At 40.5% G+C, this 17,281-nt stretch overlaps 1 protein-coding gene across 4 annotated transcripts in view; it reads left to right on the forward strand.

The window, feature by feature from the left end:
• LOC143024080 (uncharacterized) overlaps positions 1-17,281 on the forward strand; it is a 33,643-nt gene that overhangs the window by 13,236 nt on the left and 3,126 nt on the right. For all 4 annotated transcript variants that reach the window (XM_076182819.1, XM_076182820.1, XM_076182823.1 and 1 more), the window contains 5 exons: positions 6,130-6,347; positions 6,530-6,677; positions 9,594-9,747; positions 11,417-11,557; positions 13,120-13,403. In XM_076182819.1, the coding sequence (XP_076038934.1) occupies positions 6,130-6,347; positions 6,530-6,677; positions 9,594-9,747; positions 11,417-11,557; positions 13,120-13,403 (945 nt within the window). The remainder of the gene's footprint in view (positions 1-6,129; positions 6,348-6,529; positions 6,678-9,593; positions 9,748-11,416; positions 11,558-13,119; positions 13,404-17,281) is intronic.

The following is a 17,281-nucleotide window of genomic DNA, read 5'->3' on the forward strand; positions in this document are numbered from 1 at the left end:
GAACCCCCCTATCCAATGATATACCTGTCTCAGTTACCTCAGCCTCTTGCAAAATTTTAGAACATATTATCCAGACATAATGGACCACATTGATATGTATATAGTACTTATTAAATATCGGCATGGCTTTTGGTCTAAATGCTTGTGTGAGATACAATTACTAGACAACACATGATATACACCAATTACTCAAGAAGCCCAAAAGTAGACAAGTAGATGCCATAATTTTAGATTTTGCCAAAGCCTTTGGCAAAGTACCTCACCAATGACTATTAGCAAAGATAGATTATTATGGCATACAAGGACTGCTTCTTCACTGGATTATGATCTTGACTTCTTGAGAACAGTGCTTTTTTCTCGAGGGTAGTCAATCCACAACTGTTACTGTAACTTCTTGGGTTTCCCAGCACAGTCTTGGGGCTTCTTCTCTTCCTTAAATTAATGATCTCCCACCATCACTTTCCTCTACCACTAGATTCTTTGTGATCAATAGTTTAGCTTACAGGCAGATAGGTAACAGACATTGTCATCAACTACAAGATGACCTACATTTCCTTGAAAAATGGGAAGCCAAGTGGCAAATAACATTGAGACCAGACAAATGTCACCATGTTAGATTCACTTGTAGTAACCAACCCATTCAATTTACCTATACACTTCACAACAGAAATCTGGACATAGTTTCCAACCGGGGTCCACATTTCAGAGGACCTTTACTTAATTGTAGTGTACAGGAAAGGAGCAATGCTCATTGGGTCCTGTCTCCTATTCTCTAATCCTCTAACATACCTAGACTCAAATTCATTTATGGCTCCAACTTAATGTATATCTTTGATTTCCAATTATATTTAGATTTAGGACAGGTAGAGGTTGCGTAGATCAGATTTTTGTGGTAAGACGGATATGTTAGAAAGCTATAGGAAAAGGAAAGGATTATTTTTTTGGCTTTTATGGATCTGGAAAAGGCTTATGACAGGGTAGACAGGAAGGCAGTGGGAGGTTTTGCAGATATACGGGATAGGAGGAAAGCTTGTAGGAGCTGTCAAGAGTTTTTACGAGAGTAGTAGAACATGTGTTATAATCAGAAATGGAAAGAGTGAGTGGTTGGAGGTAAAGATGTGACTTTGCCAAGGATGTGTTATGTCGCCCTGGGTGTTCAACTTATACATAGATAGGCTGGTGCAAGAGGTAAATGTAAGGGTGGTGGGTCAGGGATTGGAGATGGTTAAAGAAAATGGAGAAAAGTGGGAGGTGAGCCAGCTGTTGTTTGCGGACAACACTGCGCTTGTAGCAGGATCAGAAGAGGGATTGAGGAAGTTAGTGACAGAGTTTGGGAGAGTGTGTGAAAGAAGAAAGCTGAAGATAAATGTGGGTAAAAGTAAGGTGATGAGATGTACAAGGGGTGAAAGTGGCAGGAGACCGGAAGTGAGCATTAAGGGAGAGCAACTGGAGGAAGTGGATAGTTTTAGATACTTGGGTGCAAATGTGGCAGGAAAGGGAGGAGTGGAGGTGGAGGTAGAATATAGATTGAGAGAAGTGAGTAAATGCCTTGGTGGATTAAAAAGTGTAATGAGAAATAGACATCTGGGAATGGATGCCAAGAGGAGATTGTATGAAGGAGTGATTGTGCCAACAGCACTGTATGGGGCAGAAACATGGAACATAAGAGAGGAGTTTGAATGTGTTTGAGATGAGGTGTCTGAGAAGTATGATAGGGGTTACTAAGCTAGATAGAGTGAGAAATGAGGTGAGGAGGAGAACAGGGGTGGTAAGGGAGTTGGAAGATAGGGTGGATGAAAGAGTATTGGGATGGTTTGGACACATGAAAAGTGAGTGAAGAAAGACCAGTAAAAGAGGTATGGAAGGCAGATGTGGAGGGAGTGAACATGAGGGGGCGACCTAGGATGAGATGGATGGATGGGGTGAAATGGGGCTTTGGGGAAGAGGGGAAAACCTGTTGAAGAAGGACGGGAGAGGACAGAAGATGGGTGAATGGAAAATGGTTGTATATGGATGATGTGATGCATGAGGTGGAATGGGTGGGGGGTGAGGTACTATGTGTGAGAAAACTTTGACGCAGCCCGAAGGAATTTCTCCCCGTCCTCTCATTTTCTGCATGAGGGGATGGAGAGTGGGGGGGTCGCTGATTTAATGAAGCGGCCTTGCTGTGGATGTGCTATGTCTTGTGACACTGCTTCTGACCCAGGGCAGTGGACAAGATACAGGGATGACGCGTCATCCAGTAGGTGCCAAGATGAGAGAGAGGGTGGAGGGGAGTGAAGTGTATTAGGGATGGAATGGGTGGGAATGGTTTTTATGCCTTGGCTACCTTCCTTGTAAGGGGGAAAAAGCCTTGGGTATATGTATGTATGTGGATTTGAACATGTGTATTGTTTGAGGTTGGACTATATCTCCTAAGCTATCCACATATTTATAAATCGATATGGAAAACTGTGTTTCTTCACATCCTTTCGACATCTGGTCTTTTTTTAATTTACTTCCGTGACCTCTTAAAGCCCTCCCATCTTTAATCAGGGAGTTTCTTCTATCAATGCAATCTAACCCCTTTAGTGACCTGAATACTGTAATCATGTCGCCTATTGCTCTCCAATCTTTCAAATTTGGTAGACCCAGTACTTTGTCTTTCCTGATATAGTTTATCTGCCAAGCTGGGGACCAGTGTGGTTGCTGCCCGTTGTATTCCATCAATCTTGCTTACATCCCATATTCTGTGTGGAGACCATACTACTGATGCATATTCCAGTTTTGGCCACATCAGGGTTTTGATTAGTTTTTTTATCATCTCTTCATCCATAGAACGGAATGCCACTGTACTCTTCTGCAGTAGTCCATATGTCTCTCCCACAGTCCTGCTATGTCTGTCAGGTGACAGGTTGTCTTTTATCAGCACTCCTAAGTCTTTCTTCTCTTTTGCTTTTGTAATGTGTTCTCTTCCCGAGGAATAGTTAAAGGATGGCCTTTTGCCACTATTGCCCAATTCCAATACTTTTAATTTTTTGGAATTGAACTTCATTTCTCATTCTTGACTCCATGCAAAATTAGTATCTAGATCTTTTTTGTAATATTCTACTGTTCTCATTTTCACTCTGTTGGTATAGCTTGTAATTCCTTCCATCATGTCATTACCATAGACAAGAAACATTAAAACATTATTGGTGCAAGCATGGAACCTTGTGGAACTCCACTCATTACTGCTCTCCAGCTTGACATCTTGTCCTGTACTACTGTACTTGTGTATCTCCTTCGAAAAAGTCTTTAATCCATTCTAATAGTCTGCCTCTCAGTTCTCCAGCATACTCCAATTTCCACAAGTTAACCATGAGGTACTATTACATGCCTTCTCTAGGTCCAGGTACATGCACTCCACCCAGCCCTGTCTCTCTTGCAGCACATCAATCACTCTCGAGTAAAAGCTTAACCTCTTCACTCCGGGGCACATCAGGCGTCTGGCAGCATTAGCTGCCCAACGTGCGATGTTGCATCATAATAATCACATTGTAAAAAATAAAGTCAGTGCTCAATCGTTCGTTCTCTTTCCCCCGTGTATTTTGATAACCATAGAAAATTGATGAAGCCAGTTTAGAGAGAATGGAAATTACGTAGGTATGACTACAATGAATATAATCAAGATGGCGATATCGGCATCATCGAGTACCCACTTGCTCCTCATGCCGCCTACGTAGGCGTCACCGTATGGAAGTGGTTAAAAGGTATGGCACACATGACCTTCCAAATCTGAAGCCAAACTGACTGACTGTCAGAATGTTCATCTTTTCAAGGGATTTGGCCCATTGATCTTTCACACTCCTTTCACATAATTTCACTCTTGCGCTGGTTAGTGATATTGGCCTATAATTTAGTGATGTTTCCACCTTTGTGAATTGGCACCACATTTGCCCTTTTCCAATCAAGTGGCACAGTGCCTTCTTTCAATGAACATGTAATAAGACTGGGCCTTCTCTGTAATAAGACTGGATCTTCTCTGCTAATTGTTCCTTACATTTGAGGTTGTCCTTATGTGTGGGCAGTGTCAAGGTTACAGCCAACAGAGCCCTGGGATTCCTGCACAGGAATCTCAGGAGATGCAACACAGACATCAATATTCTTGCTTTCAAGACACTTGTTGGGCCACATTTAAAGTATTGCAACACTGTCTGGGATCTGCACACTAACAATGACATTTACAAAGTAGAGTCCACAGAAGATAAAGTAGCAAGATGGATCAGACGTGATTACAGACACACTACATTAGTCATTAGGTTAAAACAAGACATTAAACTTGGACCACTTGAAACAAGAAGATGAATACATAAACAACAAATGATGTATAAAATCAGAAACAATTTAGTTGACATAAGCAAAGAAACTTACCCCCAACAATACATGAACAACTAGAAGCAGTCATAGTCTAAAAGACCACACATACCAAATAAGCACCAACATATTGAAGTACTCATTCTTCCCCCGCAGCATCTAAGAGTGGAATCATCTCCCATCTTATATCATTACCTTCCTTTCTTCAATCCTAATCCTAGTCCTGACCCTAATTCTGATCCCACCCATAACTCTTATCCCAGAGTGACCTCTACATCATCTGTGGAGTAGGGGCAGTCTGTCACAGGGCACGGTACTTGATGGATGACATAATATGCTTATGTTAGACTTGTGTAGTTGCTGATCATAAATAACTATTGAGTCTTTGGAACAGTTCTTTATTATTTCTGTCTGGATACAATGATCAGCACACCTGAAATAAGTAATAAATGACACTTATGTATAGATTCCTTTACAAATCCTGTCCCTAACCCCCCTTCCCCCTGCTCAATGCCCACAAATCATGCTACCTGTGAGCAGCCCTCTGCAGGTTCCCTTAAAAAAAAAATCTTGTCATAATACAGACAGACAGCATTATGAGGTCAAGAGTCCAGAAAGATGTTGAGGGAGTGAGGACCACAGTTACTGTGGGTTTCCCTTGAGCAAAAGTTAGGATACTATTGATTGTTGTTGTTGTTGTTGTCGTTCCCTAGACTGTCTGTCCGAGCAGTCCCGTCTCCCCAAGGAAGGCCACAGCCGAAACTGGGTTTTCCCACAAATCCTTTATAGAGTGTATGTTGTGTTGTTTGCGTGCATGATTGTGTATAATGCAGTCTTCCATTATGTGTTGTATGGTATGGGGTGAAGTGTTACATCCTGGGCAGCTGTTCACAACACGGTCGTCCAGCCTCTTCTGGTAGCTTAGAAGTGCTGGGTGGTGACCGCATCACAGTCTGGCCAAGTGGACTCTGTCCTTTCATGGGAGAGAGGATTCAGAAGGGTGGATATCAGGGGGTCTGGCATGCAGCAGTGTGTTGTCTTTCAGTGTGTTAATGGAGCGGTGAGTGATATGATTATGAATATGTTTCCGGAGGCTGGTATTTGGTGGTTGTGGAGGAAGAGAAGAGAGTATCTGTGCGTAATAAAGGTCTTTGGGTGTAGTTTTAATGTTTCTTGGTGTGTGTGGGTGTTCTGCTATGTAGTGTAGTGCACTTAAGTCAATCACAGGAACAACATTTGGACAAAACAAAGAAACTAATATAACAATATACAAACAATGCATACGCTCAGTGATGAATTATGCGAGTCCTGCATGGGCTCCTAATCTCAGTGAGACACACCACAACACCCTTCAAATCATACAAAACAAAGCCCTAAAAACAATTACAGGCTGCACAAATACATCACCTACAGACCATTTACACCATGAAACAAAAGTCCTCAAAGTAAAGGACCACCTCGACATGAGAGGCACACAAACACTTGCTGCAGCCACCACAAACACATCACTATTGATTGTTGTTATTGGTGGCCAAGATATGGAGTGCACAAAGTCTGTCCAGTTGAATGGGAGAAAGAATGGACCAAGTAGAGAACTATATCTACAAGCAGATGTACATGAAACTGAAGAATGAAGGAAGAGATCAATCTTTCATTTTTTCCTATTCTTGTAACTTTGTTGGAATGTATGTGTGTGTTCCAATGGCTTATTCTAAATAAAGGAGTTGGACAAGTCAGAGCATATACTTCCTTTAAAGACCTACTCACCCTAATGTAATTTCTTTTACTTTGCAGGGAGAAACTGAAGGGGTCACCAATCAGTCGGGAACAGTCATTGTGGTTCCTGAACCTCCCTCAGAAGAGGCAGAGATCAATGAATCCACATCATCCCAACCTGTTCAAAGCACAAGCCCTTCTGAAATAAAAAATATTGCAACTAGAATAGTAAACCGACAGAAACCAGAGGAACTTTCCTCATCCACCGCGAAAGGGAACCCGAAATATTTTGAAAAGTATGTAGAACAGCAGTTGATCTGTTATTTAGTCCATCTGTAGACTGAAAAATCAAGGATGATATTTGTTGTATTGCAGAACAGCTTATGGTTTGCAATTTCAGAATTCATGAGTATATAAACTGATAAATATAGAATACTAATTTAAAGTAAAGTACACCACGTTATTTACATACTTGCAGGATTCTGGAAGTTAATAAGAAAAGAAATCTCATCAGTCAAGATTGTTCTGTTGTGCTAGAAGATATTGCAGGTGTAACCAATGCGAGATTCCAGTCTTACAATTCAAAGGACCAAAGCAATAAATCAATAAAATGCATTGTAGACCAGGTAAGATAGGTTTAACAGACACTGCTACCTCAAAGGTTAAATGGTTGGCACATGGCATTGGATTTGCTAGTGAGATAGTTTAATGTGTGTCTAAGGGAGGGAAGTTTGTCATTGCACTGGAATATACCTCTACACAAATAAAAGTGGGTGTGAAGAGGACAGAAGATAGGGGTGAATGGAGAGGGGTTGTGTATAGATGATGTTATGATGCATGAGTGGGTGGGGATGGGGAGGTATGTGTGAGAAGAAAATTGATGCAGCCCGAAGGGATTTCTCCACGTCTTCTCCTTTTCTGCATGAGGGGACGGAGAGGGGGGGTCGCCGAATTTATGAAGCGGCCTTGCTGTGGATGCGCTGTGTCTTGTGACACTGCTTCTGACCCAGGGCAGTGGACAGGATGCAGGGATGACCTGTCATCCAGGAGGTGCCAAGATAAGAGGGAGGGAGGAGGGTGGAGGGGAGTGGAATATATAGGAAATGGAATGGGTGGGAGTGGTTTCTATGCCTTTTTCTTTGTGGCTACCCCCCATGTAGGGGGAAAAAGCCTTTGATATATGTATGTATGTGAATGTGGCAGGAAAGGGAGGAGTGGAGGTGGAGGTTGAATGTAGATCGAGAGAAGCAAGTAAATACTTTGGGTGATTAAAAAGTGTAATGAAAAACAGACATTTGGGAATGGGTACTAAGAGGAGATTGTATGAAGAAGTGCTTGTACTGACAGCACTGTATGGGAGAGAAACATAGAACATAAGAGAGGAAGAGTTTAAATGTGTTTGAGATGAAATACCTGAAAAGTATGGTAAGGGTTACTAGGCTGGATAGAGTGAGAAATGAGGAGTTGAGGAAGAGAGTGGGGGTGGAAAAGGAGTTGGGAGATAGGGTTGATGAAAGAGTATTGGGTTGGTTTGGACACAGGGAAAGAATGAGTGAAGAAAGATTATTAAAAGAAGTGAACATGAGGGGGCAACCAGGGATGAGATGGATGGATGGGGTAAAAGGGGCCTTGGGGAAGAGGGGAATGTCTGTTGAGGAAGGATGGTAGAAGATAGGGGTGAGTGGAGAGTGGTTGTGTATGGATGATGGTGTGATGCATGGAAGGGAGTGGGTGGGGGATAGGGGGTGAGGGAGTATATGTGAATGATATTTTGAAGCAGCCTGAAGGGATTTCTTCCCGTCTTCTCTTTTTCTGCACAAGGAAATGGAGTGGGGGGTTGCTGAGTAAATGAAGTGGCTTTGCTCTGGATATGCTGTGTCTTGGTACATTGCCTCTGACCCAGGGCAGTGGGCAAGATGCAAGGATGACCCTTTATCTAGTAGGAGCCAAGATAAGAGGGAGATGAATGGGAGTGGAGTATGTGAGGATGGAATGGATGGGAATGGAACTTGTACCTTTGTTTATGGCCATCTCCCTTGTAAAGGGGGAAAAAGCAGTTGATATATGTATATATGAATTCTTTATTAACCCCTTCCATACGGTGCCGCACACGTAGGCGTCATGGACTTAGATCTCGGTGGCAGCAGCCAATGCCAGCCGTACGACGTGTCGTAATAATACTCGCATCATAAAATATAGTCACCGCTTATATCGATCGTTCTCTCTTCACCCGTGAATTTTGATAACCATAGAAAATGCGGTTACAAAAGAATTAGAAAGAATGTCATTATGGAGGGGCGACTACAATAAATATAATCAAGACGCCGATATGGCAGCCTCGCGAATACACTCGCTCCCCATGACGCCTACGTGTGCGGCACCGTATGGAAGGGGTTAATGTCTGTGGCAGCTAATGATGAAGTTTAGTGGGGTAAGAGAAGAAAGCTGAAAGTAAATGTGGGCAAAAAGTGATGAGGTGTACAAGGGGAGAGGGTGGTATTGAGTCGGAGATAAATCTTTAAGGAGAGAGGCTGGAGGTACATTTAGCAGGGAATGGAGGAGTAGGGGTAGAGGTAAATTTTAGAGTGAGGGAAGTAAGTGAATTTCTTGGGGGAAAGAAGTGTTATGAGAAATAGGTATCTGGGGATGAATATAAAGAGTAGACAATACAAGAGGGTGCTTATACTTGTTAAGCTGTATGGAGCAGAGACTGAATTTGAAGGAGGCAGAAAGGAAGCTCCTAAATGTGTTTCAAATGAGATGTTCAAGAAAAATGGTAGAGGCTACAAGGGTGGATAGAATGAAAAATGTATAGATAAGGTGGAGAGTGGAAATGTAAAAAAAAGTTTGCAGATTGGTTGATGAAAGAATGCTTTGGTGGTTTGGGCATGTGGAAGAAAATTAGTGAGGAAAGACTAGTAAAAATGTGTGGAAGGCAGGTGTGAATGGAGAGAACTTGAAGGGAAGACCAATAATGAGGTGGATGGATGGAGTGAGGGGGCATTGAATGTAAGAGGAATGTCTGTTGAGTAGGTAAGGGAGAGGCCAAGAGATGGGCCTGAGTGGAGAATAGTTATGAATGTATGAGGAAATGGCATGGCCCAAAGGGATTTTTCCTCTGCTTTGTATATTTCTTGGAGTAAGTAGTGGGTGTGCTGTGTCTTGCTGCATTGCTTCTGACCCAGGGCAGTGGGCAGGATGCAGGGATGACCTGTCATCCATGAGGGGAAGGAAGTGGTGGTGGATGGGAGTGGAATGGGTAGAAGTGGGTGTGTACCTTTTGACTTGTCCTCCCTGGTGGGGGAAGACCCTTGGTATATAGATAGATGTAATGGGTGTGACTAGACTCTTTAGATAAGGCATTATGATATTAAGGGAGTGTGCATTTGTTTTTGTGAAGGACTCCCCTTATTACATCTTTTGGATTCATCTATTCTTTAATATAAAAGACCAGGGACAGAATGCCTGAAGACATGATTTAGAAAATCTCTGATTGCATTGTTTCGTTATTTTGTCCCTTGACAACTGTTCTTTTATTGCAGATTCAGCAAAAGAGTTTAGGCTTGACTGTGGTGCTCAATGAACATGGGCAAATTACTAAGACAGCTCCTGGTAATGCTGAAGTAGATGACATCAAGGAAGACTTTGAAGAGGAAGAAGATGAAGACCCCCAGCCAAGTCTAGTTTGTAGTATATGTAAGAAATTGATTTGTTTTGACTTTGATCAAGTAGCAGTGCTATTATGTGCTGCAGTGACCTTATCCCAAGTGGTGTTGCAGGGGGGGGTTGGATATGGATGACTTTCATCCTTGAGGTGCTAAGATGGGAGTGGCGATGTATGGGATTTGGATGGATGTGGGATGTGTGTATGCTTTGACATGGGCATAGACAAACTACCTCAGTTCCAGCTGTCACATGTAAGACACTGAACACCTCATCTTACACAATCCTGCCCTAGCCATATTCAGTCAACAACAAAATTTTTCATTCTTGAACGATTTATTGGTCAGTACAGTGGCTGTTCCCAGTTATCTGGGAGCTGTGGGTGTCTTGCAAGAGTTTTAGGGCGACATATTGATTAATTGGATGTACCGAAGAGCCTTTCCTCTTTAAAAGGTGCATGGCCATGTAGGTATGTACATACATACATACATACATACATACATACATACATACATACATACATACATACATACATACATACATACATACATATACCATTGGCTTTTTCCCTCTTACAAGGGAGGTAGCTAAAAACAAAGGCATAAAATCCACTCCTACCCATTCCATCCCCACATACTCCACCCCCATTCACCTCCCTCCCTCCCTCTTGTCATGGCTCCTCCTGGATTACGGATCATCCCTTCATCTTGCCCACTGCCCTGGGTCAGAAGCAATGTAGCAAGACACAGCACATCTACAGCAAGGCATTTCATTTAATCAGTGGCCCCCTCTCTCTGTCCTCATGCAGAAAAAGAGAAGGCAGGGTGAAATCCCTTTATGCTGTGTCAAAATATCATTCACACATACTCCCTCACCCCTCCCCATCCCCCACCCACTCCCTTCCATGCATCACAGTATCACTATCATCCATTCACAGCCATTCTCCACTCGCCCTTACCTTCTGTCTTCTCCCTTCCTTCCTCAACAGACATACCCCTCATGGTCAGTACCCCTTTCAGCCCAACCATTCATCTCATCCCCTAATGTTCACTTCCTCCACCTCTGCCTTCCACACTTCTCTATACCTAATATATTGAAAGAGGTACCAATAGATATCACTTAATTCCATTGGACACCATGAGAAGGAGGCATACCTACATTATACAACCTCAGCCCAGATGATGCAATAAGAAACTTTCTATATCCTACTCACACACCTTCCATAGCCAGCTTCCAGCATGTCAAACATTTCACGTAAATCACAAAACAAACACTCCTCTCAAGATCACAAAATTCAGTATGAAATGAAGCACCCTGTGACAAACCAGAAGACAATAATTGGTCCCCACAGAATACAGAACAAGCCTGGAAACGGACACCATTCAACATCTCCTCATGGTGGCTTTGCCTCGATTCCTTTGGACTGCAGATCTTCAGGAGGAACTAGGCTATGGAAGGATTTGTTTAGAAAAAAAGAGAAATCTGGGTTTAAGGTTTTATATTGACTGGAAATGGAAGTAAATACATCCATAGGAATTTCCATGCATTGGGGTTAAGGGAAGAGGATGGGTCATTTTTACAAAAGGAATGAGTTATTTGTAAAAGAAAATGCAAATTTGTAAGCTTTATGGCTATAGATAAAGGTGGAAGTAGAAGTGATATTGAAAGCTTGATGTTTTAATATGTTTATCTTTGCCTACAGGTAACACATCTTTCGCTACAAGAAAAACGTTGAGCCGTCATCAACGTTCTTTCCATGAAATGGAACGTACAATATTCTCATGTCCCATGTGTAAAAACAAGTTCTTCAGTATGTGGGCAACTGTCAAACATTTGCAAAGATGTAAGTTCCTTATTAGCTAGTTACTTTTTATTGTAATTTATATTATTTTGCAATGCATGAATCAAGAGAGAGATCTGTAATGAAAACATGTTGATTTCAATGTAGGGAGCAGTTGAGGGTGTGAGTGGGTCTTCTAGATTGGGTGTTTACATTAGACTACAACTTTATGAAGGGGATTGTGGTGTCTGAATATTGACAGATCCCTCATTTTTGACACCTTCCTATAGGCTCATCTGCACCATCCCCTACAACTTCACATCATTACTTCTTATTTCAATTCAGTCATTATTATGGGGGGCATCCAAAGTTTTTTTTTTTTTTCATTTTAAGGCCTGGGGTTTGTGTCAAGAATACTACCCATGGATTCTTTGAGTATTGAGAGATGACTAAAAGGGACCGAGGATGTGAGATTAGTAAACATATCACCCAAAAAGGGAACTTTTCAGGAGGTATGAGGAGGGAGCTGTCATATTATGAAGCAGTGGGGGTAACCATCTATGACTGTCAGGTGCTGCTGCAGAAATGCTGTACCTTACTGCGTTGACCCGTGTAATGTGTAATGTAGTTAACTAGGATGTTTTCATCCATTTGGTGCTAGGATGAGAAAGGCATTAAATGGGATTTGATGTAAATAATGGGTGTGAGTTTTTGCCACACCCGTGTAAGGGGAAAAGGGCCATTGGTGGATGAATGTATGCGATTTCATATCTAATGTACCATGGTAGGATTGGAACGACTGTATTCAGGTGGAACCACCTGTATTTCATTTGTGATCACCAGTACCTGTATCATTGGGGACAGTATAGGACCAAGAATGTGGAGTTCTGTGGTAAAGGAGAGATTTAAGGAGTGGGGAGGGGTGGGGTAGTGGAACTTAAAAATGATCAAATTCATTTTAAGTGGAGTGTATTTAGGGATGGCATGGATGGGAATGATTTTATGCCTTTTTCTTTTTGGCTACCTCCCTTGAAAGGGGGAAAAAGCCATGGTATATGTATGTATTTGCTGTGGATGTGCTGTGACTTGCGACACTGCCTCTGACCCAGGGCAGTGGACAAGGTGCAGGGATGACCTGTCATCCAGGAGGTGCTAAGATAAGAGGGAGGGTGGAGGGGAGTGGAGTGTATTTAGGGATGGAATGGGTGGGGAATGATTTTATGCCTTTTTCTTTTTGGCTACCTCCCTTGAAAGGGCGAAAAAGCCTTGGTATATGTATGTATGTATGAATTTCCAGTCATTAAAGAATGCTGGATAGCAGGTCAACAGAGGTGTCACTGAAGTTCGTAGAATAGTGACTGCATAAAACATGCAGCCAATACTCCATATAGTGGATGGGGTTAATTGAGGTGCATGCAACTTGATCATTAATGGTACCAGGTAGCTGAATGAAGTTGTCTGGTTGTAGACAGAATAAAAGAAGCACCTCTTGCAATGATATGTGGGGACCTTTACTTACAGAAAATGGATTATTGGGAATACTTTAAGCCAAAGAAAAAGCTAATTTATTGTTGCAAATTTATTATAATTGTTAACACAAATTCTTTAAATATCTTGTCTTACAGTCCACAAAAAATCGGCAAATTACATCCAGAGGGTCAGACATACTATAAAAGAAAGATCGCGTGTCAAACCCATTCCAAAGAAGCTGGACATAAAAGAACTAGATCAAGCAGATGGTGTCGATGAGGAGGTGGAGGAAGAAGATGAAGAAGAGGAGGAAGAAGAAGAGGAAGAGGAGGATGTTGGTAAAGAGAGACCCAAAGTGGAGCCAGAAGAGAGCATTGGAAAGGAAAATCAGGCTGTGGTGGATCAGGAGAAAGTAGAAGAAAAAATTGATAAGGTCAATGTATGTATAATTGGTACCTTTTTTGTCATTATATTTAGGAGTGAGTATATATATTTTAGTTCATGTGTACGAGTATATGTCAGCTTCTGTAACTTGAAGGTATGAAAGGAATGATCTGAAAGTTAGTGGTATGTTTTTCAAAGCCTGTGCTGTGCACAGATCTGCCTCATGAATTTAAATTAATGAGGCTTAAACATGTTAGAATCTTATTTAGAATAGAGGAGATTAAATGTGGGTAAAAATGAAAACCATTCTTGCCTAGTACATGTGAAATGGTTTCCTTTCATCACTTGTACACAAAATGTCCACACTTGTTTATGCTTTGCTCACATCACATCAGCTTATCAAGTGGGGATTCTCCACAGCCTTTGCTGCTTGCTCATTGTGTTCAGTTATGCTTTCTTTATATATGAATAATATACATACATATGTGTAAAGCACCACTGGGAAATAAAAGACAAAAGAGCTGATGATTTCATCAATGAAGACATCATGAGGGTATGAAATTGTTTGGTCTTTCATCTGTTATTTCTCTGGTTCTTTGCACATTTTTGATTCATGTACATATCATGATTTGTGTTGCATATATGCATACATACATTTCTACGCTTTTGTATAGTTTTATACATGCAAGGGGACAAGGGGGTCGTCAATTAAGTGAAGTAGCCTTGCTGTTAATGTGCTGTCGTGCTGGATTGCTTCTGACCCAGGACAGTGGGTGTGATACAGGGATGACCTGTCATCCATAAGGAGCCAAGATGAGAGGGAGTAAAGGGTGGTGGATGGTTATGGAATGGGTGGGCATGAAATAGATGGGACTGGGTATATGCCTTCTGACTTCGGCTACCTCCTTGGTAAGGGGGAAAAAGCCCTTTGTGTGTGTGTGTGTGTATTTACCTAGTTGTATTTACCTAGTTGTATTTTACGGGAAGGGGAGCTATGCTCGTGAGGTCCCGTCTTCATATCTCATTTTATCTAAACTATTTTTAAATTCATGTATTGTTTTTGCACACACCACTTTCTCATCTAACTTGTTCCAACTGTCTATTGCTCTGTGAGGAAAGCTGTTCTTTTTCAAATCTCTTCTATAGTTGTCTTTTTTTATTTTCTTTCCGTGTCCTCTTGTATTTCTGTCATCCCATTTTATCAGATTCTCTCTATCAGTAATTTCTATGCCTTTCATGATTCTGTAAATAGCTATCAAATCTCCTCTCTCTCTTCTTTGCTCTAGTGTCTGTAGTTTAAGTTTTTGTAGTCTCTCTTCATATGATAGTTTTGAGAGTGTTGGTGCCAGTTTAGTAATTGCTCTTTGTATTCTTTCAAGTTTTTTTATACATTTTTTTGTACTTGGTGACCATATCGTTGCTGCATATTCCAATCTTGGTCTTATCAGGGTGACTAGGATTTTCCTCACCATTTCTTCATCCAGGTATGTAAATGCCACTTTGATTGTTCTTATTAAATTATAAGTTTCTCCAAAAATCTTATTTATATGTTTCTCAGGTGACATATTATTCATAACAATGACTCCCAGGTCCCTCTCATTTTCTACTCTTTTTATTCCTTCTTCTCCCAAATTATATGATCCTGTTATTCTGTTTTTGCTTTTTCCAAATTCCATTATACTACACTTTTTTGTATTGAACTCCATCTCCCACTTCCTACTCCATTCTTGTACTTTATTTAGATCTCTCTGTAGTGATTCACAATCTTCTTCAGTTTTCACTCTTTTCAGTAATTTTGCATCATCTGCAAAGAAGCTCATATAGCTTTCAATTCCTTCATCCATATCATTAATATATATAGCAAACATTATTGGGGCCAGAACTGTTCCCTGCGGGACACCGCTTATTACTTCATTCCATTTTGAGTGCTGATCTCTTATCACTACTCGCATTTTTCTTTCTTGCAAAAAGTCTTCCATCCAATTTAGCAATTTACCTTGTATTCCTCCTTCATATTCTAATTTCTTAAGCAACTTCTTATGTGGTACTTTGTCAAAAGCTTTTTTTAGGTCTAGAAATGCACAATCAGCCCATCCATCTCTTTCTTGTATTATATCTATTAGCCTTGAATAGAAACATATTAAATTGGTGACGCATGATCGTCCTTGTCTGAATCCAAATTGCCTTGGATTTAGTACGTTGTTTTTCTCCAAGTATTTTACCCATCTACTTTTGATAATTCTTTCACATATTTTTGCTATTGTACTTGTTAGAGAGACTGGTCTATAGTTGGTAGGTTCTTCTTTATTTCCTCCTTTATATATAGGTACTATATTTGCTTTTTTCCAATCTTCTGGAACTTTTCCTTCTTTTAAGGAACTGCTTATTATGCTATGTATTTTGTCTGCCAGTTCATTCCTACATTCTTTCAGAATCCAGTTTGCTATTTCATCTGGCCCATGCGATTTTCTGACATCAAAATTACCCAAGTGTGTCAATATTTCATTCTTCGTTACTTCTATTTCTTCCATAGGGGGGACTTTTTCCTTCCACTCAATCTCTTCAGGTTGTATATTTTCCCTTGTAAACACTGATTTAAAATGTTTGTTCATAATTTCTGCCATTTCCATTTCCTCAGTGTATTCAACTCCCCCTTGTCTTAATTTCTCCAAGTCTTGTTTGTTTTTCAGTTTATTGTTTACAAATCTGTAGAATAGTTTTGGTTGATCTTTACACTTTTCTATAACATCTTTTTCATATTTTCTTTTTTCCTCTCTGCACTTTTGTACATATTCATTTCTATAACCAGTATATATTTTCCATTTTTCAGGTCTTCTGTCTTTTTTCCATCTGGTCCAGGCTTTGTCTCTTTTGTCTTTTAACTCCCTACAACTTTTGTTGTACCAGCATTTTACATATTCTTTTTCTTGTTTTTGTCTTGGGACATACTTTTCCACTCCTTCTTTGTACATTTTTGTCAAAATATTCCATTTCTCTTCCACTGATGTTTCTTCTTTGTATATTTCTTCCCAGTTTTCTTGTTGGAAGAATTCTCTTATTTTATCAAAGTTTGTTTTTTCATACATCATTCTTCCTTTTCTATATTGTTCATTTCTTTTCATATATTTTTCTTCATTAAGTTCCAGTTCAATCAATATGTGGTCACTTTTACCTATTGGTGTTTTATATTCAATCTTGTCCACTATTCTAGGTTCAGATGTAATTATTAAGTCTAGCCTCGATGGTTCTTCTTCATTTCTATACCTAGTGTTCTCTTGTATCCATTGTGTCATTGAATGGTCAGTAATCATCTCAAGTAGAGCATTTCCCCATGAGTCATCACCACTCTTTACTGTCATTTCTTCCCAGCAGATTTCTTTGCAATTAAAGTCGCCCATCATAACTATTCTTCCTCCGTCTTCCATTATTTTAGTTAATGCTATCTTTGTGTCCTCTAACATACTTTTATGTTCATTCTCCTCCCATGAGGCTGTTTTCGGAGGCACATAGTTGATCACAAATTTTCTGCTCTTCTTATCTCGGTCTTCCACTTCTATCATAATCATCTCTACTGTATTCTTTCCATATATGACACCTTTCACGTTTATATCCTTCTTTGTCAGGAACATAACTCCACCCCCTTGTTTTTCTCTCTCTGTTTCTAATCCAATAATTGTATGTATCATGTCCTACACTGTTGGGTGGTAGTGGGCCTTTTAATTTTGTTTCTACAATTCCCATTATGTCCGGTTCTTTTTCTTTCAAATATTCATTCAGTTCATTCAATCCTGTTATCAATCCATCTATATTTGTGTAAGACACTCTTAGTTTTCTGCCACTTCCATTGTGTTCTCTGTTTCCCTTATGTTTTTCTTTAGTATGTCGAACTGCTTTATTTTCATGTTCACTACTCTCCAATAGAATCTCTCTTTC

The sequence above is a fragment of the Oratosquilla oratoria genome, unplaced genomic scaffold, assembly GCF_046742065.1.
Source record: "Oratosquilla oratoria isolate Oo_2021 unplaced genomic scaffold, ASM4674206v1 SCAFFOLD88, whole genome shotgun sequence".
In the NCBI taxonomy this organism is placed as follows: domain Eukaryota; kingdom Metazoa; phylum Arthropoda; class Malacostraca; order Stomatopoda; family Squillidae; genus Oratosquilla; species Oratosquilla oratoria.